Source organism: Sus scrofa, chromosome 13, assembly GCF_054392235.1.
Source record: "Sus scrofa isolate SSC_HxYL_T2T_F1_AM1 chromosome 13, Sscrofa_HxYL_maternal_Yorkshire_Landrace_v2.0, whole genome shotgun sequence".
In the NCBI taxonomy this organism is placed as follows: domain Eukaryota; kingdom Metazoa; phylum Chordata; class Mammalia; order Artiodactyla; family Suidae; genus Sus; species Sus scrofa.
In genome coordinates, this window is record NC_139395.1 from 137,216,883 (window position 1) to 137,243,036 (window position 26,154).

At 57.8% G+C, this 26,154-nt stretch overlaps 1 protein-coding gene across 4 annotated transcripts; it reads left to right on the top strand.

Annotated features, from left to right (window-relative positions):
- Positions 1-508: 508 nt before the first annotated feature.
- On the top strand, positions 509-21,232 carry EPHB3 (EPH receptor B3). Of its 4 annotated transcripts, none has more exons than XM_003358733.6 (16): positions 509-1,071; positions 9,594-9,658; positions 11,061-11,733; positions 14,373-14,528; positions 15,349-15,699; positions 15,867-15,991; positions 16,170-16,329; positions 16,418-16,526; positions 16,905-16,957; positions 18,000-18,122; positions 18,485-18,732; positions 19,222-19,437; positions 19,549-19,698; positions 19,791-19,984; positions 20,085-20,240; positions 20,346-21,232. In XM_003358733.6, the coding sequence occupies exons 1-16, from the start codon at positions 960-962 to the stop codon at positions 20,452-20,454; spliced, it is 3,000 nt and encodes a 999-aa protein (XP_003358781.3). In that variant the 5' UTR covers positions 509-959; the 3' UTR covers positions 20,455-21,232. The 4 variants fall into 4 exon arrangements, with proteins under 4 accessions (XP_003358781.3, XP_084846711.1, XP_084846712.1 ...); XM_084990586.1 differs by lacking the exon at positions 509-1,071 and adding an exon at positions 7,655-9,451; XM_005670052.4 differs by lacking the exon at positions 509-1,071 and adding an exon at positions 7,655-9,119.
- Positions 21,233-26,154: the final 4,922 nt, after the last annotated feature.

A 26,154-nucleotide genomic window follows, 5' to 3' on the forward strand; every position in this document is an offset into this window, starting at 1 on the left:
TTGGCGCAAAGAATGATGAAATACATAGCTGAATGAATGAATGAATATATAAACAAGCGTGGGAAGTGTTGCTAGGACGCCCACTTGGTTGTACCTAAGCTGAGTTTAGTCAGGGTCTAAATGCTCCTGGAAAGACAGCCACATGAGGGCGCCCCCGGCTCGTTGTATGAGGATGGCACCCCTTCGGACTCAGGTTCGGGTACTAATCGCCACTGGGCAGCAGGAGGCGGGTTTCTCCCTCTGCTCCCTCTGATGGACAGTATCGCTCCGCCCAATCTAATTCATCTTTTCCCTGGCCCCGCCCACCCCAGGCCTCAGAGAGTCTGAGGGTGGGCGTGATTGAGGCGCCGCCAACTGAACTCCTGCAGAGTGCTCTCGAGGCCGAACCAACGCGCCTGGCGGTCCGTGAGTGGCGGCCAGCGGCTAGGGGCGGGACCTGGGCGGTGACAGGCAGGAGGCCGGCCCCGCCCCTCTCGCCCAGAGCGGCCGCGCCAGCGCTGGGGACAGCAGAAGTGAGTACGTGAGCGGCGCAGCAAGAACCCACCTCGGACCCCGGCCGGCGCGCGCACCCGGAGTCGCGGATCCGAGTCGGGCCCGCAGCAGACCGCTGGATTACAGTGCACACCGAACTGCCATCACTTGCGCCCTCCGCCCCGGCGGGTCTCTCCGAGTCCTCTGGCTCCGAGCTCTCCAAGCGCCCCGGATCCTCCTGGACCGGTCCGTCCAGATTCCCCCGGGACCGACCTGCTTGTATCCCCCAGCATCGCCCGGGTCAGGGTGCCGCCTCGGTCCCGGAGCCGCCCTCCTGGATCGCACCGTCTCCTTGTCTGGATCTCCTGGGACCGTGCGCAAGCTTACTTCGGAGCCCACCGAACGAACCTTTCCGCGTGTGTCCGCAGCCCCGCCGGCGCGGCCCGGCCCGGCGCGGCCCGGCTCGGCTCCCGGAGCCCGCCCTGGCCATGGCCCGAGCCCGCCCGCCGCCGCCGCAGCCGCCGGGACTCTTGCCGCTGCTCTCTCCGCTGCTGCTGCTGCTGCCGCTGCTGCTGCCCACCGGCTGTCGGGCGCTGGAAGGTGAGTGGCGTCGGGGGGCGAGTCCAGGGGTTAAGGTGTCCGGGGTCGCCGTAGCGTGGCCCGGGGAGGGGCCGCGGTGTGGGTTCGATGCGGGCCGGGCGCACGTCGGAAGAGGCTCGGTCACTCACGCCTTCTCCGGGAGCTGGAGGATGGGGTGGGGAGGACGCCCCCGGAGCCGCCTCGGAGGCTCCAGCAGCCTCTGAGGCCGGCGGTCCGCCAGGTTCGGGATCGCGGGCAGCTCGACTGGGGCGAGCGTCCCCGATAGTCGTGGCCGGGCTATGAGCTTTGTGAGAGGACCCCGCACTCACGGCAGAGGAGCTGGGGGCCCTTGGCGCCTCCCGGAGCCAAGGAAGTGTGGGCGACCCACCAGGAAAAGCGGGGGCTCTGAGGCTGGTGCGGGGCTGTGGCGGGTGGGGGCGAAGCGGGGCTCCCCAGGTTGGGGGTCGGCGTTGGTTAGGAACACGTTGGAGTTAACTGCGAGAGCGCGAGTGCCTGCACCCCGCTTTGTCAGGGGATGGCTGCGGGGGTGGAGAGGCGGGGGCCTGTTATTGTTTACGGTTTACCGAGCGCCAACTACACCAGAGGTGCTGTGTGCACGAACGTTGCACACTGCTCTGCGGCTCCCCCGCCGCCTTATAATGGGGCACCCCGCGTCTCCACTGAGCCCCTGAGATTGTCGGGTTTGTCCCGGGTAACGCGGGAGCCGGTGCCTTACCCTTAGCCGGTGGGGAAAGGCCGGCTTCTAGACGGGTTCTGTGAAACCCGCCCAGACTGCCGCTGACGGGGTAGCTCCAACTTCCCGACGACTGAGCTTGGAAGAACTGCCCAAGCGTTGTTGCCTCTGGTGGGAGAGCTCACACACATCCGCTTGACACAAGCCTGAGGGGACAGAGGCACTGACACCCATCACGAACAATAGATACACACAGAGTTTCCAGCAATTGGGTGGGAGGGGGGCATTAAATGAAGGAAGAAAAAACCTTCCTTCCTGTGGGGGAAAGGACGCCCCAGAAATTGGGGGACAATTGGATTATAGGCGGTATTTAATTTCATGTCTTTAACCGATCTAGTCACTTTCTTAAAGAACAAATACATGAATTCTGTGTGATTGGTTTGTTCATTTGTTTACAACTGGTAAACTAAAAGGTTGGAAGAAAAAAAAAAAAAGAGTTCTGACAGAAAGGCATCTTCTGGGGTTTTCTCATTTTCTCCAAGGGGGAAAAAACAAAACATTCCTATGAACCCCCGCTGTCTTTTCTCTCTGAGCCCATTGGTGCTGACAGACTGATTCACATGGGTGGACACATGCAAATCCAGACAGACACACTGAGGTCGCGCCCACACTTGCGCACACTCACCCACATGTGTGTGATAGGATCACAGGCGTGAGAAACCGGTGTGAGGCTTTGTTGTTGAATGCCTTAAGGGTGTGAGCCAGGGAGGGAGCCTGTTGGAGTTCCCAGGTCTGTGTCTTAGCCCAGGAGAGGCGACCCAGGCACAGGCGCTTACAGGGCTGTGGGTGCCAGGCCTCAGAGCCCTTATTGGGGGGTGGGGTGGGGTGAGCGCTGGCGCGGATGGGGTGGGGGTGGGGGGTGAGGGTGGGGTCAAGTGAGCCAGGGCTACCTGAGAAGACCCACTCCTTCCTCCCTCCCTCCCTTCCTCTCTCCCCTCCTTTTCACCGCTCACAATCTGCTGGCCCCTCTAGACCCTAGCTGGCAGACCCTAGCCAGCGCCGGCCTCCAGGTCCAGGACCAGAGGGGCTGACCAGGAGGCAGAGGCCTGATGAGCTGTAGCAGCCCAGGAAAGGGGGCAGGGGGGGCAGCCATTGCCCGGCTTCTGTCCTCTCTCTCCCTCAGCTATGAAGCAGGGTCTGGGGCTGTTCCCTGGCTGGCTGGGAACTGACTGGGAGGTCAGGCTGGTGTGGGGTGTCCCTAGGAAGGTAGCAGTGTCACCCAAGTGTAACTTTCATGAGTTCCTTCACTTTTGCCATATTTCAGAACATAGGGTGTTCAGTTAGTGTGAGAATGAAAGCAAGATAGAGGTGCTGCCTCAGGGTCCTAACCCCAGCCCAGTGGTCACCTACCCACCCTCCGGTCTTCCCTCACTGTGAGATGGGATGGCAGTGGAACCCACCCCCCTCCTAGGTTCTTATGAAGATTGGATCCTTAACGTGTGTCCAGTGCTTAACACATAGCCATTGTTATTCAATGATTAGCTGTTATTATTATTATTATTGCCCTAGGATCTGCCCCTTGGGGAGCACCAGAAGTGGAACTGGTGTGTGCCCTTGCCCTGCTGTAGGGAGGTTAGAGGAAGCTTTGGGAGGGAAGGGATGGGATAGGAAGAGAGCTGGGGCAGGAGGCAGCTGCCCTGGACTCCTGCCTGTACCCCATCTCTGTCCTAGAGCTGGAATGGTGAGATGGGTGGACTTTGGGGTCCTGGGCAATGGCCAGGGAACAAAGCTAGGTAGGACAGCAGCACTGAAGATCTCTTTGGTCCCGCCAAGCTTTATGAGTGGAGGATCTTGACCCTTTGCTCCAGTCTTCCCTTTGGTTTGGCCAGGATTGGTTTTGCCCTTGGCCTTAGGGAAACTTAAGGCTCTTGCACCTGGGGTCATTATATTTAAGCTCAAGGTTTGAGCTGTGGCCGCTGTCTCTGATGGACTCATTGACTAGACGCTGTCTAGCACCTGGTTGCTCTTCCTCCCTACACACTTGGGCTTCACCAAGACCCTGCATCCACATAATCAGTTTTCCATGAGGATGGAGCCAAGGTCCTTGCTTGGCCTCCTTGGTTGAAGAAACCCCTCTCTCCTCTGATTGAGTCCCAACTCTCCGCCCCACCCCCCACCCCCATGCCCCAACACACACAAATTGCCCTTGAATGTACCCTCAGTCCCAGAGCAACAGGGCCACCTTGTTGCTCACTATCCTTTTGAGCAGTGTTCCCCAGTCTCCCAAGCCAAGATCATTCTCCCCTTTGGGACTATAAACCAGGGAGTGGGATCCAATAGGTGAGCAGACCAGGAACAGGGCTGGGATGAGGAGGGATGTCTGAACCATAGCGTCCTTATACCTCAGAGAGGATGTAAAGTCCTGTGGGGACAGACCTTTTTGAGAAAAGAGAAACAGTTACCAGACAGAAGAGCTGGGGGCTGGTCAGTCTTCTCCCAGCCAAGCCCTGTAGCTGGGTTGCCGCTGCAGTGGAAGTGAGCCCTGAGGGAGAGAGGCCGTGTGTGCGTGCCTCTCTTTCTCAGAGGCAGCGACAGTGACCACTGAGTAGGTGGCAGCTGAGAGGGGACAACGAGCTGGGGGTTTTGTGGCTTCCTTCCTTGTTTGAGTGGCCTCTGGCGCCCCCCCCCCCCCACGCCCCTGTTTGTCTTGAGCTGGCATCTCAGAGCTGTGACAAGGAAGAGTGGCAGGTATTTGGGGGAACCAGTTTGCCCATCACTGCTTTCCCTTTAGCCAGAAGTGCTGCCGCCGCCGCCGCCACTGTGGCGAGCTAACCCAAAGCTGCCATGGGCAAGGCCTCTGCCACCCGGCCTTAGACTAATTAAACAGCATGAAGAGGCTGAATCACCAGGCCTGCATAGTTTGAAAATTGTAGCCCTGCCTGTTGTGCTGAGTCAAACTGGTTTGTCGGGATTGGGCAGCTGGGGGTGGGGGGAGGGGGCTGGGGACAGCTGATGGGGTGGGAGAGGCCCCCTGCCCCAAGGGCTGGCCCTGGCACCGGGTCTCCTATGGCCTTTTTGCCCTCAGACTCCTGGTCAGACCCGCTGCAGCCAGGATCCCAGGGAAGGGCTCAGAGACTCCTCGTCCTCCTGGCTTGCTGACCAGGACCGGGGTGCGGGGCACTGTTTAGCACTGAGGCATTTGGGCTCCCTGCCCTGTGCTTCTTCCTCCTTTCTCCTCCCTCTCAGGTTTATTTAATTATAAATCCCCACGATCTGAAGGGAAGAATGAAAAACAAAATGTGTTCTCGGTTCTGAGATACTCCTCTCCCCTCCATCCCAGACTGGAGGGTCTAGGGGCCACGACAGGGGGAGGGAGAGGTGGCCTTCCAGGTCCCATGGTAGGGTCTGCCTAAGACTCCCTTCTCCTTGGGCTCACCCCCCTGAGTGAGCAGGTTGTCCACAGGTGTGCACACAGTGACACGCGGGGAGGCGCAAGCTGAGAGAGGACAGGACAGACCCCTGGGGGTCGATGGCTCTTTAGGGACCCCAAGCGGAGAAGCAGGACCAAGTCCAAGACCATGAGGAGTTTTCTCACCCTCTTTGCAGGCAGAGTTCCAGGGTGCACCTTCTAGCCCAGACCCTACCTCTCTGTCTTCCTGCCTCTGACACTCTGCTGGCCCAGATGGGGGAGCGTGACCTTTCCCGCCACCTCCACGTCCTTGGTCTGGAGTGTGAGTTGGTAGCTTCTTGCTTCTGTCTCTAGATGTTTTGATTCTCTGCGTCTCACTGACATGCCTGTTCCCAGGGTGGGGTGCTCTGTGTGACTTGGGGCTTGGGGATGCTGTGAGGTCTGGCAGCTCCACAAAGTTGTGTGCCCCTGGCCCTTCAGTAGGGCAGGTGGCAGGCTCCCAGCTGGTGCCCCTGCACAGGGTGGCCTGGTGAGGCCCTCGGACACAGGCTGGGTGCCCATGATGTTCTCCTCCTGCTGGGCCCCCAACTTGTGTGTGCAAGTGTTGCCTGAAGCTCCCGAGGCTAAATGTCTTCATCATGCCACCCCCCCTCCCCCGCAAGGGCTCAGTGCTTGGGACGGTGCCATTGTGCTGGCAGGGAAGTGGCCTGCTGCTTGGGCAAGGGCTGTACCTGGGGAGGCTGCACCCAGACACACCCAGAATCATCTTCATGCCCCTGCCCCACCCCCAGCCTCTTGACCTGTGGGAGCTCCTGCTTGGGGCAGGGCCACAGGAAGCCAGTCTGGGGCTTGTTTCTTCCCTGGGGCTCTGGCCAAGGCTGCCCCTTAAGTACCTCTGCTTTCTTAGACACTGCCCTCTCCCACTCTTCCTCCACACCACTTGAAAAAACTCGCCTCATAGAAAGGCTTGCAGAGTGTGTGTGTGTGTGTGTGTGTGTGGAAGAGAGAAAGAGAGAGGGATGTGTGGAGGATGCACCTCCGAGGCTTTACACAACCTCTAGATATCGACGCTTATTCTCGTCTGCATGCTCCTGTGGAACGTTTCAGTGCAAATGGGCATCTGTGCATGTGCAGCCGAAGCTAGTTGTGTGTGGCTGTGTAAGAGCACGTCACCACGTCTGTACAGAGAAACTGGTGTTTGTGTTTGCACTTGACTACAATCAAGACTGTGACTTGTGGCTGGCAAAAGTGGGTGGTTGGGTGCGCAGGGTGAAGGCACTGTGGATGTATGGGCCCTCGCGTATGCATATGTCTCAGGAAATCTGCACATATGAAGGCTGTGAGAGGGAGTCTTTGCCTAAGGCAAGCCGAATCTGTGTGTAGGAAAGATTCACTGTGTATGATTGCCTCAGATAGACTAAGCTGTTTGTACCATATGCGTCCGTGGGTCTGAGAAAGACAAGCCATGGCTCTGTGTGTCTGTGGGTGGCTGTGGCTTCGTGTGGTTTTGTCCACCATATGTGTGACTTGTCGCTCTTTGGCCCTAGTGGCGGGGAACGAGTCCAGCCACTGAGAACTGGGTGATGCATGTGCGTCTGTGTGTTCACAGGCGAGGGCCACACAGCTGCTGCCACATGGCCATTCCCCATGACCTTGTGAGAACCTGAAAGGGGTGTTGCATTCCTTCTGAGCATTGAAGCACCAGTCCCAGAAAGTTCCAGAAAGGCCAGGTAGCTACTTCCCTGCTAGTTTTGAGGGGATTGATGAGGTTCCCTGCCCAACAGAGCCCCATATCTGGAGTGGCCACCCACTCTGGTTTCCCTCCAGCAGTCAGTGGTGGGACAGAGGTGGGTTGGGGTGCAGTTGGCATCTGGGGAGTTTGGAGATTGCTCCCTCATTTCTCTTTTGTCCTTGTCCCCTATACCTGTGCCCTCTGTCTCAGCATATGGCACGCACACACGTGCGCACACACACACACACACCACACATAGAGATAAGGTGGGCTGTGTTGGAGTGGACAGATGGATTGCGGGAGCCCCCCTCCCCATGTTCTTCCTGAGGCCCTACACGGGCACATCAGGGTCACCCTCTCGCTGAAGGGAGCAGGCCCCTCCCCTCCCCTAGAGAGCAAGCCCCCCTCCCCACCAGGGTGACCGGAGCCCTTCCTCAGGCACACATGACTCGAAATCCAAGTCCTCTCCTCATTAATGGGAAAAATGTGCCGAGATTGAGCGATGGCCAAGGCTGAGCGATGGCCAAGGGCCGATCCCCGCCCCCTCCCTCTCTCGCTCCCCCGAAATTAAACAGAAATGAAGAACCTCCCCCACCCACCGCCCCCTCCCTCTACTCCCTCCCCCTCCCTCCACTCCCTCCTCGCCGAGCCAGCGCAGGGCTTGTTTTAAACTGTGGAGGAATCTGGCTGGAGGGGGGGAGGGGGCTGAATATTTGGGTTTAAACAGTTCCAGATGGGTTTGGCACAGGCTGAGCAGAAGGAAGTGGGGGAGAGGGAGGAGGGAGGCAGCGCGAGGGAGCGGTGGGAGCCCCGGCCCCGCTCGGTGGCGGCGCGGGCAGCGGGCAGACAAGCAGGCGGACTGGCTGGGGGGCGGGGGTGCGCTTGGCTCGGCCGGCTCCCAGGGACTAGAATACTCCGGGCTGCTGGCTGGGGAAGAGGCTACTTGGCAACCTCCCTCTCCGTCTCCGTGTCTGTCTCCTTGGGCCTTCTTGTCTCTCCATCTCGCTGTCTTTTGTAGCGCGCCGCCGGCCATCCCGGCTGTCTGGTCCTCCGGTGCCGCCCACCCTCCGCTGCTCCGCGCGGCTCCCTCCCTGCCCGTCTTTGGGCCCCTGCTTCCGCCGCCGCCGTCCCTCTTCCCTCGGCCCCCTTCCCTCCCGTCCCCCTCCACCCCCCTACTGAATGTCTGTGTCTATCTGTCTGTCTGCCAGAGGGGCCTGTCAGGCCACCGACGATGAAGCGAAGCGGGGCTAGCTCACCCTGCAGCCGGGCCCTCCAGGGACCAGCTGCTGCAGCAGGAAGAGGAGGGAGCCTCGCTCCCCCACGTGAAAGGCTGCCTGGCTGCCACTTGCCGCCCCCTTTGCCTCACTTGAGGTCCTGGGGCCACAGTTGCCTGGTTCACCATCTTCGGCTGGGACTCAGACTGCAGGAAACTGACAAAGGCCACAAGCCTGGAGCCTGTGATTTGGGTCTTTCCCTTCCCGGGTACCCCCCAACCTGCCCCACTGTTGTTGTAGAGGCCTTCAGAAGTTCTGGGGTGACCCTGCCCCATTCCAGCTCATAGTCAAGGGGAGAACTGCTGGCTGTCTTCCAGGCTATGAGAAAAGAAGTTGGGGCCTCTTTCTTGCTCTTAAGTCTGATGTTGGGGTCATACTGTCAGAGAGGAGAGTTATCCAGCCAGAACCCAGAACCAGGTTCCTAAGGGGAAAAGTTTATGTCAGAAACATAGGCCCCTCCTATGGCCCCACAAAAGGAAACCTAAAGACCCCCACCCCACCCCCAAAGCTCAGAGCAGGATTAGTGCTGTGACAGTTCCCTTGGCCTTGGATGCACAGAAGAAGGCATCCAGCCCTGACTTGGAGGTTCAGGGAAGGCTTCCTGGAGGAGGTGACAGCTTGATTGGTACTTAAAGTATGCTGAGGAGCTTTCCAGGCTTTCTCCATTCCCCCTTTAGGGGGTCGTACTTCAGTCAGAGTGCCTTGGTTAAGGGGTTAGTTGTGGAGTCAGACAGACCTGAATTTGAGCCATCTTTCGACTCTTTACCTCAAGTCCTAGCTGTTTTATCTTAGGCCCTATATATACTGTATCTGAGCATCAGTTTTCTCATCTGTAAGAGGGGTGTACCAACAGTGCTTTTATCCAAGGACTGCAGGAAGAGCTGAACTACGTCTCAAGGAGCAGTTCTGGGCCTTGGTGGCCCTCACCCCACTTTCAGCATTCCTGCCTCATCCGCAGAGGTGGTCGAGTGGGAGGCTGGGTGGGAGGGGGCTCTGGCCTGTGACTGCTCTTGCCTTCTTCTGGGCATGTGTGGGTCTGGGCCTTTGTGTTGGGAATGGAGTCAGGAGAGGCCTGGGCAGAAGGGTCTGAAGTACATGGCCCTTTGTTCCAGGATAAAGGCCCTGCCAGCCCCTTTGTGTGGAGATTAGCAGAGCCTGTAGGTGTGTGAACCGGCCCTGGCTCCTGCCTCATTAATCTAGACCTGGGGTCAGCAGCTGACACCCACTCCCAACTGGCCTGACAAGACATCTTGGGGATAGCTGCAGGGTCTTCTCTGTGCCAGAGGAGCTGAGTGAGGACTTTGGGACCTGGGGGGGTGGGGTGGGGTACCTGGTGGGACTCGATTTCTGGCATCCTGGCCTTTCCTGGGCAACCTCCTCTTTCTCTTCATCCTGAGCTTTATTTCTGACATTTGTCTTCTGTTGCTCCCCCAGAGACCCTCATGGATACAAAGTGGGTGACATCTGAGTTGGCGTGGACATCTCATCCAGAGAGTGGGGTAAGACTTCCCCAACACTTCTTCCAAGTGTTGGTCGCCAAGGCTGGAGAAGGGCTGCCTTTGCTCCTGCTTGTCAGTGTCACCTCCTGTGGCATCTCCGTCCTCTTCACCCGTCCCCTTCCTCCTTTGCCTGATGGGGCATCTCTGTGTTTTCATCTCTCGCCCTCAGCCTGCCTCTGTCCCCCTCCCACCTATACACCATCTTTGCCCCATTCTCCCTCTGCCCACCCCGCAGGCTGTCTTCAGTCTATTCCCAACCCTCTCCTACCTGACAGCCCTTTGCATGTCTGTCCGACCATCTCCCTCCTTCCTGGGTTCTTAAGAAGAGCGCTGGCTTGGGAACGAGGAAACCTGGGTTCCAGGTCTCTAATTTGCTGTGTGACCTTGAGTAAGACTGTTTACCTTTCTTACCTCTGTTTCTTGACTGTTACATTCCTATAGCCCCGACATCTCTAAAATGTTCTAATTAACTTCCCTAGATGGCCTTCATAACCTTGCTAAGTTCTAGAACACAGGGGGGGTTTAGGTGGCACTATAGTCACCAGGCCTGACTCTGTGATCTTGGGCAAGTCCCTGTCTTTCTGAGTCTTGGCTTCCCCTTTTCTGGAGTGGGGACAGCAGATATACCTTCTTAAGGACCTGTGGGGAGTTCCCGTCGTGGCTCAGTGGAAATGAATCTGACTAGCATCCATGAGGACAGAGGTTTGATCCCTGGCCTTGCTCAGTGGGTTAAGGATCTGGCATTTCTGTGAGCTGTGGTGTAGGCCACAGACGTGGCTTCGATCTGGCGTTGCTGTGGCTGTGGTGTAGGCTGGCATCTATAGCTCCAATTCGACCCCTAGCCTGGGAGCTTCCATATGCCTTGGGTGCGGCCCTGGAAAAAAAAAAAAAAGGACAAAAAAAAGGATCTGTGAAATAGTAATAGTGGTAACCAACATTTCTTGAATGCTTGCTCTATCTACGCAAGGCATTGTTGCAAGCACATTACATATATTAAACCGATTTAATTCCTCACAGCCTCATTTACTTTCACTCAGCCCCATTTGATAGACAATGAAACTGAGGCATAAAGATAATCAATATTATAGCTAATACTCACATAGTACTTAGCAAGTGCCCCATTCTGAGTGCACCCCCAGCACTTTTTCACTTAAAGGCATGTATTCCTTATACATCTTTATTCTTAGCATGTTACAGATGGGGAAGCAGAGGCCCAGGGAAGTTAAGTGACTTACCTGTAGTCACACAGCAAGCAGAGAACTGGGATTTGTACGCTTGTAGTCCGTATGCTCAGCCACTCCATCACAGAAGCATCTCTGTGAACTAAATCGAGCAGATTCAGGCAGGTGATAAGCTCCTGGCAAATGCTGCTGCTCATTCTCTGTCTTTTTTGCCTGCACAGTGGGAAGAGGTGAGCGGCTACGACGAGGCCATGAACCCCATCCGCACCTACCAGGTGTGTAACGTGCGTGAGTCAAGCCAGAACAACTGGCTTCGCACAGGGTTCATCTGGCGGCGGGATGTGCAGCGGGTCTACGTGGAGCTCAAGTTCACTGTGCGTGACTGCAACAGCATCCCCAACATCCCTGGCTCCTGCAAGGAGACCTTCAACCTCTTTTACTACGAGGCTGACAGTGACGTGGCCTCGGCCTCCTCCCCCTTCTGGATGGAGAACCCCTATGTGAAGGTGGACACCATCGCGCCCGATGAGAGCTTCTCGCGGCTCGATGCCGGCCGTGTCAACACCAAGGTGCGCAGCTTCGGGCCGCTCTCCAAGGCCGGCTTCTACTTGGCCTTCCAGGACCAGGGCGCCTGCATGTCCCTCATCTCCGTGCGTGCCTTCTACAAGAAGTGCGCGTCCACCACTGCCGGCTTCGCGCTCTTCCCCGAGACACTCACTGGGGCTGAGCCCACCTCCCTGGTCATTGCCCCCGGCACGTGCATTGCCAACGCTGTGGAGGTGTCGGTGCCACTCAAGCTTTACTGCAACGGTGATGGGGAGTGGATGGTGCCTGTGGGCGCCTGCACCTGTGCCACCGGCCACGAACCAGCTGCCAAGGAGTCCCAGTGCCGCCGTGAGTGGGGACTGGCTAGGGGTGGGGAGGGTCTGGGCCATAGTCACCCACTACCCCCTAGCCATCACTTCCTACCTGCCAGATGAGGCAGTCTGGCCTCAGGTCTCAGGCAGAGGAGGAAAGGGAAGAGGGGTGTCAGGTGCAGAGACTGTGGTGCAGGGAGCGAGATGAGAGGAAGTGAGGACAGACACCAGAATGTAAAAGAAGATAATGGGAGTTCCTGTCATGGTGCAGTGGTTAACGAATCCGACTAGGAACCATGAGGTTGTGGGTTTGATCCCTGGCCTTGCTCAGTGGGTTAAGGATCTGGCATTGCCGTGAGCTGTGGTGTAGGTTGCAGACTCGGCTTGGATCCCACGTTGCTGTGGCTCTGGCGTAGGCCAGAGGCAACAGCTCCGATTAGACCCCTAGCCTGCGAACCTCCATATGCCATGGGAGTGGCCCTAGAAAAGGGCAAAAAGACAAAAAATAAAATAAAATAGAAGAAGATAATGAAACTAAAGAGAGAGGAGGGCCCTTGACAAGGAGGCAGCTGGAGAATCTGCTCAGAGCCTCAGGAGGCTAGCAGAGATGCCCTCTTGTCCAGCCTCAAGCGTACGTTTCACCCTGGCTGTAGGAGATGGGCCCCAGAGCTGCCGGCACCTCGTGCTGGCCCTTTGACCTGGGGAGGTTTGTCTACATCTTGAGAGGCAATATTTAAGCACGAGGTTAGAGACCCTGTCTCTGAAGTCCTGAGTCCTGACTCTGCCACTTACCACCTGTGAGACCTTGGGCAAGTTGCTTCACTCTTTGAACCCTGGTTTCCTCACATGCAAGGTGGAGACCCTCCTGGGGAGTCCTTCATGGTGTCGTAGTGGGGCCCGAGGGAGTCGATGCTTGGGAGCCCTTGGAACAGCGCCCAGCACCTGGGGAGCACAGCACATGGAAGTGTCAGCTGTGACTCTCCGGAGCCCTGGGATGCATGGAAGACAGGGATTGTTTTGTCTTTGTTTCATACACGAGCTGGTTAGGGGGCCTGTCTCTGATGTCTTGCCAAGACTCCTAAGACCTCACAAGATACTAGACTTCCCGGCTCTCGCACCCGTTCGCAAGAGGTTCTCTCCTCTGAGCTTCACCCCAACAGTGCAAGGTGGATTCCAGTTACCTCCGCTGTTTTGCCAATAAGGAAACTGAGCCTCAGGAAGGTTCTGTGCTCCAGGCCTCACAGCTGGGAACGCAGGAGCTGGGCTGACAGCCTCATCTAGCACTGTACCCTGCAGGCCAAGGTGCCGAGAGCCTTGTCTTCTGTCCCTCTGCCTGATTCGCCCCCTGGCGCTTGCAGCCCATAGCTCTGAGGGGTGGGAGCTGGCTCTTAGCACAGCCCTCGGTGTGAAGGGGCTGGCGGCCCAACCTGGCAGTGAGGCCCAGCATTGGGTGTTATCCTGCAAAGGTGAACAGTGCCTTGCCTGGCCCCTCTCAGCTTCTCTATGGGAACCTGCCCCTAGACTTCCTCCTCCTAAGTGGAGAAAGGGGGTGGGGGTGATGAGCCTGACAGCCTGAAGAGGGGCTAACACTCTGCAGGTCCCTGGCAGGAAATGCATGCTGGTTCCCATGGCAACCAGGCTGGCCTGGCCCCTGCCCCCTCTCCCACTGGCTCAAAAGAGCGCGGATGGACTATCACCTTAGTCAGGGGAGATTAAACCCCAGAGAAGGACATAGCCCCACCTCTGGGCATCTCACACTCCAGAAGATCTCCCCAAAGGCAGTCCTAGATGGACAGGGTGACCAGGGCTTGAGCGTGTCCGGGGAAGCCCCGGTTTTTGTCCATCATGCTAACATGATTACTACTAGTGCCCACTTTCACTCTCAAAATACTCCAGTGTGAATAATAAATTACGTGGCCATTGTAGATATGAGGAATCTACAGAGCCCAGGCCATGTAGGTGGCAGGAGAAGAGATAGAAGAGCTGAAAGGATGTTCAGGCGCCGAGCTCTGGGCTCCCTTTGGGGGTTGAGGTTCCCCCTGTGGGATCTCCGAGGCCTCTGAACTCCAGGTGACCCCAGCCTTCCCACCCACTTTCTTTTTTCCTTTTCTCAACCCTCCTTAGCCCCCACCCCTGCCCAAGGGCAGAAGGGAGCTGCTGTCTTGCTCCTGGTGAGTGGGGAGAGGTTGGCTGTGAGACTCAGAGGCCCTACCCCTGCCCCCGGCAGTTCTCCAGTGCCCTTGCAGGTCCTAAGGAATAATTATCCTTGAGCTTCAGGGAGGGGTGGGGGCATCCCAGCAGAATACAGGGTGCTGCCAGCCCCCCGAGTGGTCTCTCCCATCCCCCTCTTCTTCCTCCTCCTGTCTCTCTTCCCTGCCTTGACAAGCCCAGGTTGTCCAGGTGATGGAGCTGACGTCTTCCTCCTGAGGCCTCAGGGTTGGGGGTGGCGGGCGGGGGGCAGGGGCGGGGAGGAATCTGCTGACGTGGGGTTTCCACAGGGCGAAAGGGCCTTTTGTAGCTCCAGCTGGAGTTAGGCAATACCAGCACGGTCCCCACAGTCTGGGAGGTGGAGGGGCCAAGACTGCTGCTGGGGAAGGGCCAGATTCCCACGGAGGTGTGGAGGATTGGTGTATTCGGGGAAGGGAGGTAAGCCGTCCATCCTCTTTTCCCCTGCAGCCTGTCCTCCTGGGAGCTACAAGGCAAAGCAGGGAGAGGGCCCCTGCCTCCCCTGCCCTCCCAACAGCCGCACCACCGCGCCAGCCGCCAGCATCTGCACCTGCCACAATAACTTCTACCGCGCAGACTCTGACTCTGCAGATGCTGCCTGTACCAGTGAGTGAACTCGCGTCCTCGTGTCCTCCCACTCCAGGCCTTCCCTCCACCAGCCGGCCTCTATGAACAGTCTCTATGAATATCTCTGCTTTCCAGATGGGGAAACTGAGGCTCGGGGTGTGTGTGTGTGTGTGTGTGTGTGTGTGTGTGTGTGTGTTAGATGTTGGGCTTAACGTGGCACAAGTGGGAAGTGACCGGCTCTGAGTCAGAATCCTGGTGAACTAAAAGGCTTAGCCCTTCCATCAACATTGAATAAGCTCCCGCTAACTCCTAGCTGGGCATCAGGAACTGGCTGGGACCCTCCAGTTCCCTGTTTCTTTGTCTAAAACTGCTATTCTTTGGGTCCAACTCTAACCATAGGGGGAGCCTCACAGTCCTGGGGCAGCCTGGTGTCCTGCTTTCTCTCTGCTCTGGCCTTTGGTGCCAGGTACTGTCAGGCGCCAGGGATGTGAAGGAGAAGAAGATACAGTCACTATCCTAGGAGCTCATACCTAGTGGGAGAAACAGATGTGGAAACAGATAATGACCATGTAATGTGCTAAGTGCTGGGCTGGAGGGATGCCCAGGAATTGTTACAGAAGTGCAGAGGGTGGCTAGAGGCTGAATCAAGGAAGGCTTCCAAGAGGAGGTGACCTCTCAAGTGGAGCCTTAAAAGCCACATAGAAGTCCGGCCAGTGAAGAAGGGTAGGAGAGGTATTCTGCTTATTAAAGCAGAGGCAAAGCCAAGCAGGTAGGGAGCAGTTTAGGATGTGCAGGAACCCTGGCAGAGGGTGGTCCCAGGGCCCTAGCTCACCGCCCTCTCCCACCACCTTCCCCACAGCGGTGCCGTCTCCCCCCCGGGGTGTGATCTCCAATGTGAATGAGACCACGCTGATCCTCGAGTGGAGCGAGCCCCGGGACCTGGGTGGCCGGGACGACCTCCTATACAACGTCATCTGCAAGAAGTGCCATGGGAGCCCCGGGGCCGGGGGTGCCATGACCTGCTCGCGCTGCGATGACAATGTGGAGTTTGTGCCTCGGCAGCTGGGCCTGACAGAGCGCCGGGTCCACATCAGCCACCTGCTGGCCCACACGCGCTACACCTTTGAGGTGCAAGCGGTCAACGGTGTCTCGGGCAAGAGCCCTCTGCCTCCTCGATACGCGGCTGTGAATATCACCACCAACCAGGCTGGTGAGGAGGGGACATGGGAGGGGAGGGCCTAGGTCACCCTCCCCCACACAGAGCTGGGGTTGCCCAGGGCCTGCCGATGGACCACCAGGGGTCCCATGGGACCTGGGTCCTTGGAAAGGATGCCAGGGCCCAAGGAGCCCATGGTGAGCCCCCCACTCTTCCTCCAGCTCCATCTGAAGTGCCTACGCTACACCTGCACAGCAGCTCCGGGAGCAGCCTGACCCTGTCCTGGACGCCCCCAGAGCGGCCCAACGGAGTCATCCTGGACTACGAGATGAAGTACTTTGAGAAGGTCGGCACCTCAAGGAGCAGGAGGAGACCTTGAGACAAGAAGATTCCCCCAGATAGTGTCAGGGGCCCTTGGGAACCAAGCCTTGGGTCCTGAGGGGGCCACAGGGCAGCCCAGGGGATGGGCAGCGGCCGCTGGGCGTCAGACCCACTGAGCCTCGGCCTTCCTCCCGGTGTTGCAGAGCGAGGGCATCGCCTCCACAGTGACCAGCCAGAAGAACTCCGTGCAGCTAGACGGGCTGCGGCCTGACGCCCGCTATGTGGTCCAGGTCCGTGCCCGCACCGTAGCTGGCTATGGGCAGTACAGCCGCCCGGCTGAGTTTGAGACCACAAGCGAGAGAGGTACACATACACCCCTGCCCCCTGACCCCGGCACCTGTCCCTGCCCCCGCCCACACCCCTCTGCTCACCTGTCCCTCTCCATCTCCAGGCTCCGGTGCCCAGCAGCTGCAGGAGCAGCTCCCGCTCATTGTGGGCTCTGCCACGGCCGGGCTTGTCTTCGTGGTGGCTGTCGTGGTCATTGCTGTTGTCTGCCTCAGGTACTTCCAGGCCCAGGAGCTGAGACTAGAGCTTCCCTTTAGCGCCCTAGAGCCCCCTCGCCAAGGAGGTGAACCTTTGCCCATATCAAACCCAGAAGCACAGCCTTCCTAGGCCAGGCTGTGCCTGCTGGAAAGGCCCTCTCCAGTCCACACCTATGTCCCCTCCCTGTCCCCTGAATCTACGGGCAGATTCCCTTAGGAACCAAGCCACTGAGCCCCTTGCCCAGAGACCCCAGTGGCAGCTGTAAGCCCTGACCACAGGGACTGGACACTGGGCCGTCCCCTGTGCACTCCGCCCCTCCTGTGAGCCCAGGGCTCCTGAACAAAGGGAGCTGTTGGACTTGTCTCAGGCCTCCTCTCCACCTTGCCTCCCTCCAGGAAGCAGCGGCATGGCCCCGATTCGGAGTACACGGAGAAGCTGCAGCAATACAGTGAGTTTGCCTCCTCATCCCCCGCCCCCCGACCCCGAAGCTCCCTAGGTCCCTGCAGGGCTTGGAGACACCTCTTTCTTTGCCTGGGACTTCATTCCTTGTACTCGCACCCTGGCTATCCCCTCCTGCTTCCAATTAAGAGCCATTTCCTGAGCTCCTACTTCACTCCTGCTGGCCCCGGAGATGAATGAGAAGTGACCCCTGTCCTCAGGGGCAGTTAGTCTTGTGAGAGAGACAAGATATGTACACACAGGAAACAATGAGAGAACAATTAAGTGTTAAGCCGGGTGTTCCTATTACAAAGGGCAGAAAGAGTTCAGAGAAGAGGAAGGCTTCCTGGAGGAGGCGGCCCTGGGCTGAACTGAACCAGGTGGGAGAAGCAGGGTTTAGAGAGGTGGGGGAAAGCATTCCTGGCTAGAGGAGCCTCTGGAAGGTAGTGGGTGGGGTGGGGAGGGTGCCCAACTGTGGGGGCAGTGAGAAGACTGGTTTGACAGCTGCTGGGAGGCTAGCCTGGGTAGCTGCGGCCAGTCCTTGGAGGGTCGTGAAAGGCAGGCAGAGGAGTTTGGACTTGACTGCACCCTAGGTAATCTGAAAGGCTCTCAAGTTGGGGAGCAATACAATGAAGTATTGTTGTAGGCAGACAGGTATGTGGGCTAGATTGGTGAGAAAAGTCCAGAGGCAGAGAGCCCAGCCGGGAGGCTATTGCAATAGTCTGGGTGTTGAAGGCCTGGACAAGGTCAGGGCAATGGGAATGACGGGAGGGACAAATCTAAAAGAGGTTTTGAGGTGATGAGAAGTGAGGGAGAAAGAAGAAGAAGAATCCCATGTCTAGGCTTTTCGGATAATGGCTCTCACAAGGGGATGGTGGCAGGGTGCAGAGAGAGGCATTCCAGCTTCAACAGAGAGGCTGAAGCAGGCTTAGCAGGGAGGTTGGGAATGTGCCCCTACCAGCCTGGAGAGCCTAGGGCAGTATCCCAGGTCACAGAATTCCCTCCCAGCCCAGGGATCTGGCTCCCCTCACGCCCACCCTTTCTTTTTCTAGTTGCTCCTGGAATGAAGGTTTATATCGACCCTTTTACCTACGAAGACCCTAATGAGGCCGTACGGGAATTTGCCAAGGAGATCGATGTGTCCTGTGTCAAGATCGAGGAGGTGATTGGAGCTGGTGAGTCCCCCCCTCCAGGCACAGTGGGGAGTAGAGGCTGGCTGGTACCCCAGGGGAGGGAACAGAAATAGCTTACTCCTGGAGCTCCCATTGTGGCTCATCAGTAACGAACCCAACTAGTATCCTTGAGGATGCAGGTTTGATCCCTGGCCTCACTCAGCGGATTAAGGATCTGGTGCTGCCATGAGCTGTGGTGTAGGTCACAGACGCAGCTTGGATCTGGCATTGCTGTGGCTGTGGCGTAGGCCAGCAGCTGCAGTTCCAATTCGACCCTTAGCCTGGGAACTTCCATATGCTGTGGGTGCAGCCCTTAAAAACAAAAAAGAAAGAAATAGCTTACTCCCTGTGCCATTACCCTGCAGGGGAGTTTGGGGAAGTGTGCCGGGGTAGGCTGAAACAGCCTGGCCGCCGGGAGGTATTTGTGGCCATCAAGACGCTGAAGGTGGGCTACACAGAGAGGCAGCGGCGGGACTTCCTCAGCGAGGCCTCCATCATGGGTCAGTTTGACCACCCCAACATCATCCGCCTGGAGGGTGTGGTCACCAAAAGCCGGCCAGTCATGATCCTCACTGAGTTCATGGAGAACTGCGCCCTGGACTCCTTCCTCCGGGTAAGAGCAGGGCCTGGGCCCCTCCCTCTCTCCTCCTCCTCCTTCTCCCCCCCCACAGAGAGCTGGGTTGGGCAAGTCAGACAGACCGTATTCAAGTCTGCAAATGTACTGCGGTGGCGTGATGCAAGAAAACTGCTGGGGCCTTCAGACCCAGAAACACCAGAGTCCTCATTCTGACTCTGCCTCCAGTGCCTGTGCAACCTCAGGCTTTACTTAACCTCTCTGAGTTGCAGCTGCCTTGGCTGTACGATGGGAGCGATAAGAGCTCTTTGGGTCCTCAAGGGGTTACTTGGGATGATGTACACGGATGCCTGCCCCACAGGAGAGCAGCTTCCTTACTCTCAGGGCACTCTGCACATGGTCCTAGGGCTAGATGAGGTCTTGGAGGACTGGGAGAGGGCGGGCAGCTGGGCAGACAGCAAGGTCTTGGGCAGGCCCTGGGCCAGGAGAAGGCAATGGGCCCTTTCTGAGCCTGCTCGTTGCCTCCAGCTCAACGACGGACAGTTCACGGTCATCCAGCTGGTGGGCATGTTGCGGGGCATTGCTGCTGGCATGAAGTACCTGTCGGAGATGAACTATGTGCACCGCGACCTGGCTGCCCGCAACATCCTCGTCAACAGCAACCTGGTCTGCAAAGTCTCAGACTTCGGCCTCTCCCGCTTCCTGGAGGATGATCCCGCTGATCCTACATATACCAGCTCCCTGGTACAGGACGCAGCTGGGAGGGAGCCTGGGGGCGGGGCCAACCAGGCAGGGGCTTGGGGCTGGGGACCAGCCTCGAGACCCAGGGTGAAGGGCCTGTGCCCCCCCAACCAGGGCGGGAAGATCCCCATCCGCTGGACCGCCCCAGAGGCCATAGCCTATCGGAAGTTCACTTCTGCTAGTGATGTCTGGAGCTATGGAATCGTCATGTGGGAGGTCATGAGCTACGGCGAGCGACCGTACTGGGACATGAGCAACCAGGATGTGAGTGGGGCCAGCCAGAGCGCTCGGGTGGGTTGGAGCTGGCTGGGGAGTGGAGTGGAGGCTCACTCTGGGTCTCCCTGCCCTTGGCTCAGGTCATCAATGCCGTGGAGCAGGATTACCGGCTGCCCCCACCCATGGACTGCCCCACTGCGCTGCACCAGCTCATGCTGGACTGCTGGGTGCGGGACCGGAACCTCAGGCCCAAATTCTCCCAGATTGTCAACACCCTGGATAAGCTCATCCGCAACGCCGCCAGCCTTAAAGTCATCGCCAGTGCCCAGTCTGGGTCAGTGCCTCTGCCTTTGTTCCCATCCTGCTCTCGAGCCAGCGGCCCTACCCCTGCTTCCCCTGACATCAGGACTCAGGTCCTTCTCTTCTCCCCACAGCATGTCACAACCCCTCCTGGACCGCACGGTCCCGGACTACACCACCTTCACGACAGTTGGTGACTGGCTGGACGCCATCAAGATGGGGCGGTACAAGGAGAGCTTCGTCAGCGCGGGGTTTGCATCCTTTGACCTGGTGGCCCAGATGACCGCAGAGTGAGTATGCCTCACGTTTGGAGGGGCAGGGCAGGGGGCTCTGAGCTGGGTCCAGAGTGGCAGGTGGGAGGGGAGGAACTGACCCTGCCCTTGGCCCTTCTGCAGAGACCTGCTCCGGATCGGGGTCACCTTGGCTGGCCACCAGAAGAAGATCCTCAGCAGTATCCAGGACATGCGCCTGCAGATGAACCAGACACTGCCTGTGCAGGTCTGACACCCGACCCCCACTGGGTGGGTGCTCCCCCCCCCAACGACTGTGCAGGGACTCTGACCAGCCGGCTGGACGTGTGGACTTTTGGATGCCTGGCCTTAGGCTGTGGCCCAGAAGATGGAGGTTTGGGGAGGGCCCAAGCTGGGACTTCACCTCCAGGCCAGTGCTCCCTCCCCAGGAAGTGTGCCCCAAACCTCTTCATATTGAAGATGGATTAGGAGAGGGGGTGATGACCCCTTCCAAGCCCCTCGGGGCCCAGGCCTTCCTGCTCTCCAGTGGGGGAATCCCCACCACCTCAGACTTGGCTGTTCTTCAGTGCTGGAGGTCCTGGCACCGTCAGGTGGGGGATAAGCCTGGGCTCCATAGGGCCCAGCCCTGGCAGGGGTCTGGCCCCCCAGGTAGGTGGAGAGCAGTCCCTCCCTCAGAAACTGGAGGAGGGACTCTGGGAATGGGGGAATGTGACACCCCCATCCCAAAGCCAGCTGGCACCTCCAGTTTGCACAGGGACTTGTTCTGGGGGCTGAGGGCCCTGCCCCACCCCCGCCCTTGGTGCTGTCATAAAAGGGCAGGCAGGGGCAGGCTGAGGAGCAGCCCCTTGCCCCCAACCCCAGAGACTGACTCTCAGAGCCAGAGATTGGATGTGTGTATGTGTGTGTGTGTGTGTGTGTGTGTGTGCACGCACTGGCCTGCACAGAGAGCATGAGTGAGTGTGTAAAAGCTTGGCCCTGTGCCCTGCAGTGGGGCCAGCTGGGCCGTCAGCGGAATAAAGGCAATAAGATGATTCTCTTGCCGCTTCTCATTCCACCTCCCAAGGCAGGATGCCCTGTTGCCCACAAGTTCGCAGTCCTTTAGCACCACTCCTCCCCAGGAGTTGTTGGGAGGCCAGATCCAGGCCTCTCCAGACTCAATTTCCCTTTTGTGCTTCAGCCTTGTTGCAGCTAACTTCTTGGAAGTGGGGTGATAACAGTAGAGAGCAAACTACCTCGAATCTCCTGCCTTCTAAGGTCTGGGCCTTCCCAGGGGTTGTCTCTCCGGACGGACACTTGAGTCTGGATGGTGTTTCACAGACTGAGTCTTTTTACACCCATTGTCTCTGTGGGAGCTGGGGGTGGAGGGAGTCGGTCAGCTCCCAGGGTCACATGGCCCAGGACAAAGGGGATGAGAGCCCACTGGTGTTCAGTTGCAGAAGCAGGTTCCTTTCAGCCAAGCGTCAGCCCAGCAGTGTGGCGACTCTTTACTCAGTGATTACTATGCTCCTGGCACCAGGCTAAACTGCTCCATTTATACATGGCTCTTATTTAATCTCACAACAACCCAGCCAGGGAAGGAAGTATTTTTATCTCTTTTTTACAGAGGAGGAAAGGGAGAGGTTAAGTAACTTGCCCAAAGTCGCTGAGCCAGTAAGCAAGGCCTGAGGCTGGGATTCCCACCCAGAGGCTGCCTGCACACTTGAAAGGTTCAGAGGATAAATAACCAGAACTGGGGAGAGGGTTAGGAAAACAGCTTCTGGAAATGTCAAAGGAGAGAGGGGGCAGGGTAGGGTGGGGGGCCTCAGAGGCCCCTTGGACGCAGAAACTCGCGGGGAGGGGGTGCGGGGGCATGAGCAGTCACTTTTCCAGTGTCAGGAGGAGGGAACCTTGGGCAGTAAACCTTTGCAGGGCAGAGAACAGGTTTCCAAGGAATCTGCACATCCTACATTAGAGTCTGGCTGGACCGGAGAGGGGGAGCAGTGAGGACCAAGCCTCAGATCTCTGGGTTCACGTGTGGGACGGAGCCCGGCACATCTTTCCAGGCAGGGCAGAGCTCGGTAGGGGAATTCTAAGCGGGGTCGATAGCTGGGGATTGGTGGTGCAGCAGGATGGAGGCACCGCGCGGCTATTTCTGGTGCAGGGGACCAAGCCCCGGGAGGCAGACCAGGCCGGCGAGAGAGTGGAGTGGGTCCAAGGCGAAGGATGAGGGTTTCTGCCCGCCCGCTTCCAGCGGCTAGTGCCTGGCGAGAAGAGGGGCAGGGACGCGGCGGTCGAGCGGCTACGGCTCCGGGGGCCGCTCCCGCCCCTCGCCGCGCGCTCCCGCACCGGGGCTGCTCCCGGCGTGCCGCTCCTTAGTATTCCCCCCACGGAGCCCAGCCACGCTGCAGTGGCTGCCCGGGGGAGGGGCTCCCTGCAAGGCTGGGGCCCTCTGCAGCCCCGGGGGGCTCCGGCGATCGGGGACCGGATGGGACGGAGCTCCTCCGCCGAGCCCTCCTTTCTTCCCCGGTTGGGAACTACGCCGAGGGCGGAGGCTGAGGGGGCGATGAGGGGGGTGGGGGAGGGCCCGAGGCCGCCCTGCGCCCAGGCGCCGCAGCTGTCAGCGGCGAGAGGTGTCGCGGGCGGCCAAGGGAGGAGACGCGGTGCTGAGTGGAGTCTTGCACACCCCGCGCCGCATTCCCGGGCTGAGGGCTCAGATAAAGGGAAGGGGGCATTCCAAGCTCCTGCTCAAGTGTCCACTTCCTCTTCCCGAGGCTCCAGGGTAGGGGAGGGACCGTGGCCCGCGTCTCCTGAAGTGACCTCCTCACCTATCCTTTCACTCGAACCATCTTAGTGGGAGTCTGGGGTAGGGCTCCGCCCACCGATGTAAGTCACGCCCCCGGCTGTGCAGGCGGGGAGGGCGGGGCCGTGGGCGTTGAGCGCCGAGGGAGAGGTGGGGGCTGGGAGACGCACTTACAGGGGCCCTCTGTGCGTGCGCTCCAAGACAAAGATTTCAAGGGACGTCTGGACCCCGGAAACCCGAGGTGCATAAGGTACTCTATTGGATGTGCCCTGTGCAGCACACCGTACATACCTCCTTCACGTGTGTCCGGCTTTGTACTCCCCTGCATGTACGCCACGTCCTCAAGTCACCTCCCTTACCCCGGTTCTCACGTTCTGTTTCAAGACCCTCCCTTGGTCCCACCTCCTAACCCACACGCCCCCAGAGCTTCCCACGACGGAGCGGAGGTGGGGGAAGGGATGCAAAGAAAGGACAAAAGCCTCCCCTTCTTTGATGGTTCCTCCCCCGGTGCATTCCTACCTGGGCCGCCTAACCCTGTTAACCTGTCTCACTAGAGCTTTGGCTGAGTCCTCAGACACCCCGCCCCCACCCCCAAGCTGGGGTGTAAAGAGGGATGGGGTGTGGTTAAGGCTTGGGAAGAATGAGGGTACTCAGGAGGGGTCTGGCTTTCCTGGGGGCCGATGAGGCATGCGAGGTCTTAACACTGGTTAGCTGGTTAGCGTCTTGGTTAATTAATTACACACTCCTGGGGGCAGAGAGCGCGTAAAAAAGGCAGCCAGTGGGATGGGGGTGGGGCGGGGAGTGTTGAGTGTGGGGGAGGAGCGGTTTCCTCTCACCTCCTTAATCGCATCTGCCCCAGAGCTGCAGTTGCAGCCCCAAATGACACAGTTCATTCCTCTCTCTGTGCCTGAACGCGGAGAGTAGGGGCAGGTAGAGAGAGTAAGCTGCCCTAGGCTATTCAGAATGACCCTCTGCCAGGAGGGCCCCAGGGAGAGGGCCCTGAACCACAGCTGTTAGATCTAAGCCTGGGTGGCCAGACCTTGGATTAGCACCTGGAAATCTGGGGCGACTGGGGTAGTGCAGTGGGAAAGGCTGCAGATTTAGATTATAGATAGACCTAGGGGTCAAAGCCCAGCTTCCTTAGCCTTTGACCTTAGGTAGGTTGACCTTTCTATGCCTCTTATGTCCTCATCTACAAAAAGGAATAGTAATCATTCCTATCTCATGAGATTGATGCAAACATTAAGTCAGTTAATACGTGAAAAGTGTGTGCTGGGGATCAGAGTAAATACTCAAAAATGTTAGCTACTATTTTTATTAGTATGATTGAATAAAATGTAGGAAGAGATAGGAAAATGCTGAGTAGCGCTTGGTATGTCGCAGGGGTGGAAGAAACTAAAGCATGGGGTGGGGTAGGGCATCCACCAGCCCCGTTTCACCCACAGGGATGGATGCTGGACATTTTGCTGCAGGCTTAGCCCAGGTGCTGGCCCACTTCCTGGGATAGGGCTGCTGGGGCTTGGATGGTTTGAAGGCAACGAGGGTGAGGGTGCGGAAGCTCACCAAGGGGTAGAAAATATGGCAAATTGCTGAGGGATTGTGGTTTCTGCATTTCTGCCCTTAGTGCGTTGATCCTGGGTTTCCATGCAGGTGGGGAAGAGGATTCCTTCCCTTCAATATTCATTCATTCTTCAGTATTTATTGGATATATGCTACATGTCAGGCGTGGTGCTGGGCACTAGAGATCTTGCGATGAACAGAGACAGACGCTGCTTCAAAGAACTTAGTCTCATAGGGACATAGATGCCTTCAAATAATCATACAAAGGAATATATAGAATTACAAGTCATGGTAAATGTTACGGGTGCGGGATCAAATCACAGCTCTAGTGACCTGAGCTAGTCTAGGGCAAGGCCAGGGTCCTCTAACCAGTTATCTGATGCCCAGCAGAGGGAGCTGGGGCCCCCATTACTACCCAGGTCCCTTTAATTAGCCTTTTGGTGTCTGACCTTGAGCATATATCTTCATTCACTCTGCCCTTTCCTCCCTCCCTCATTCCATTTACTCAACATGTTTTCATTGGGCCCTTCCATATGCCTGTGCCAGTGTATGAAGCTGAGGATGTGGGGATGAACCAGCTACAGCTCCCAGTCAATGGTACGTACAGCTCAGAGGACACTGATGTCTAAATCAGCTAATACAATGTGGTAAGTGCTCCAGCTAGAGAAGCTCCAGGTGCTGTTTAAGGAAGGGACTGTGGCCAGGAATTCTATCAAAGAAGGGTGCTGCAGAAGGTGACTTGAATTAAGCATTAGCGGCTGTTTGCAGTTAGCAAAAGAGGAGAAGGAAGCCGTACATGCTAAGATCCAGGGGCTGGTAGGAGCAGGGCAGCCTAGGGGCACACAGGCCATTCCAACTCGAAACGAGGAAGGACCAGGGTCATGGACGAATGACGTGGATCAACCCTGCCCCTTTCCCATAACTCATCCCCAGCAGGGCCTCCACTTGTCACAGCCCAGAGGGCTAGTCTTGGGCATCTGGTCCCAGCAATTCCACCACTCGACTTGGGCACCCTCTCCATTGCTACTTTCTGTAGGCCTCTGCTCTACCTGTTCTCTGCTGCAAGGTACATTTGTCTACAAGCTTTTCTTAGCACATGATGCTGCTATCTCCTTTTCAGTGAAAGAGCTCAGAGAGATGACATGGCTTGGTTAGGGTCACAGAGCCAAAGCAAGATCTCAGTCAGACCTAACCTGTCCATGCTCTTGTGTTCTTATCACTACATCGGGATACCTTGGAAGGGGGCTAAGGGAACCTAGAAGTGCTGTTCCTGGGCCATGTCAGGATGACACTCTCCTCTAGCCTCTCTCCCTCCCCCCAGGCTCTGCATGAGCAAGGGCTGCCTGAGCCTTACTTCTTCAGAGAAGGGAGGGGAAGGGAAGGAGGAGAGGCGGGTCCTCAGGTGCCGAAGGCCCTGGTCAGGTGTAAAGACCAGAACAGGGTTCCACCTTGGGGTTCCACCTTGGGGGTTCCACCTTGGGAGTGGGTGGTGTCTGACAGGCAAGTAGCTCTGTCCCTCCCCTTTGCCTCTCTGCCCCTCTCTGTTTCTCATGAATTATTCCTGTCTCATGGAGTAGGAATGACAACAGACTCACTCGGGATCTGGCTGGAGGC

Coding starts and splice junctions, on each gene's coding strand:
- EPHB3 (XM_084990585.1), top strand. CDS start 960: ATGGCCCGAGCCCGCCCGCCGCCGCCGCAGCCGCCGGGACTCTTGCCG. Junction 11,734..14,372: donor CAAGGAGTCCCAGTGCCGCC/GTGAGTGGGGAC, acceptor TTTCCCCTGCAG/CCTGTCCTCCTGGGAGCTAC. Junction 19,699..19,790: donor GGGACATGAGCAACCAGGAT/GTGAGTGGGGCC, acceptor CCCTTGGCTCAG/GTCATCAATGCCGTGGAGCA.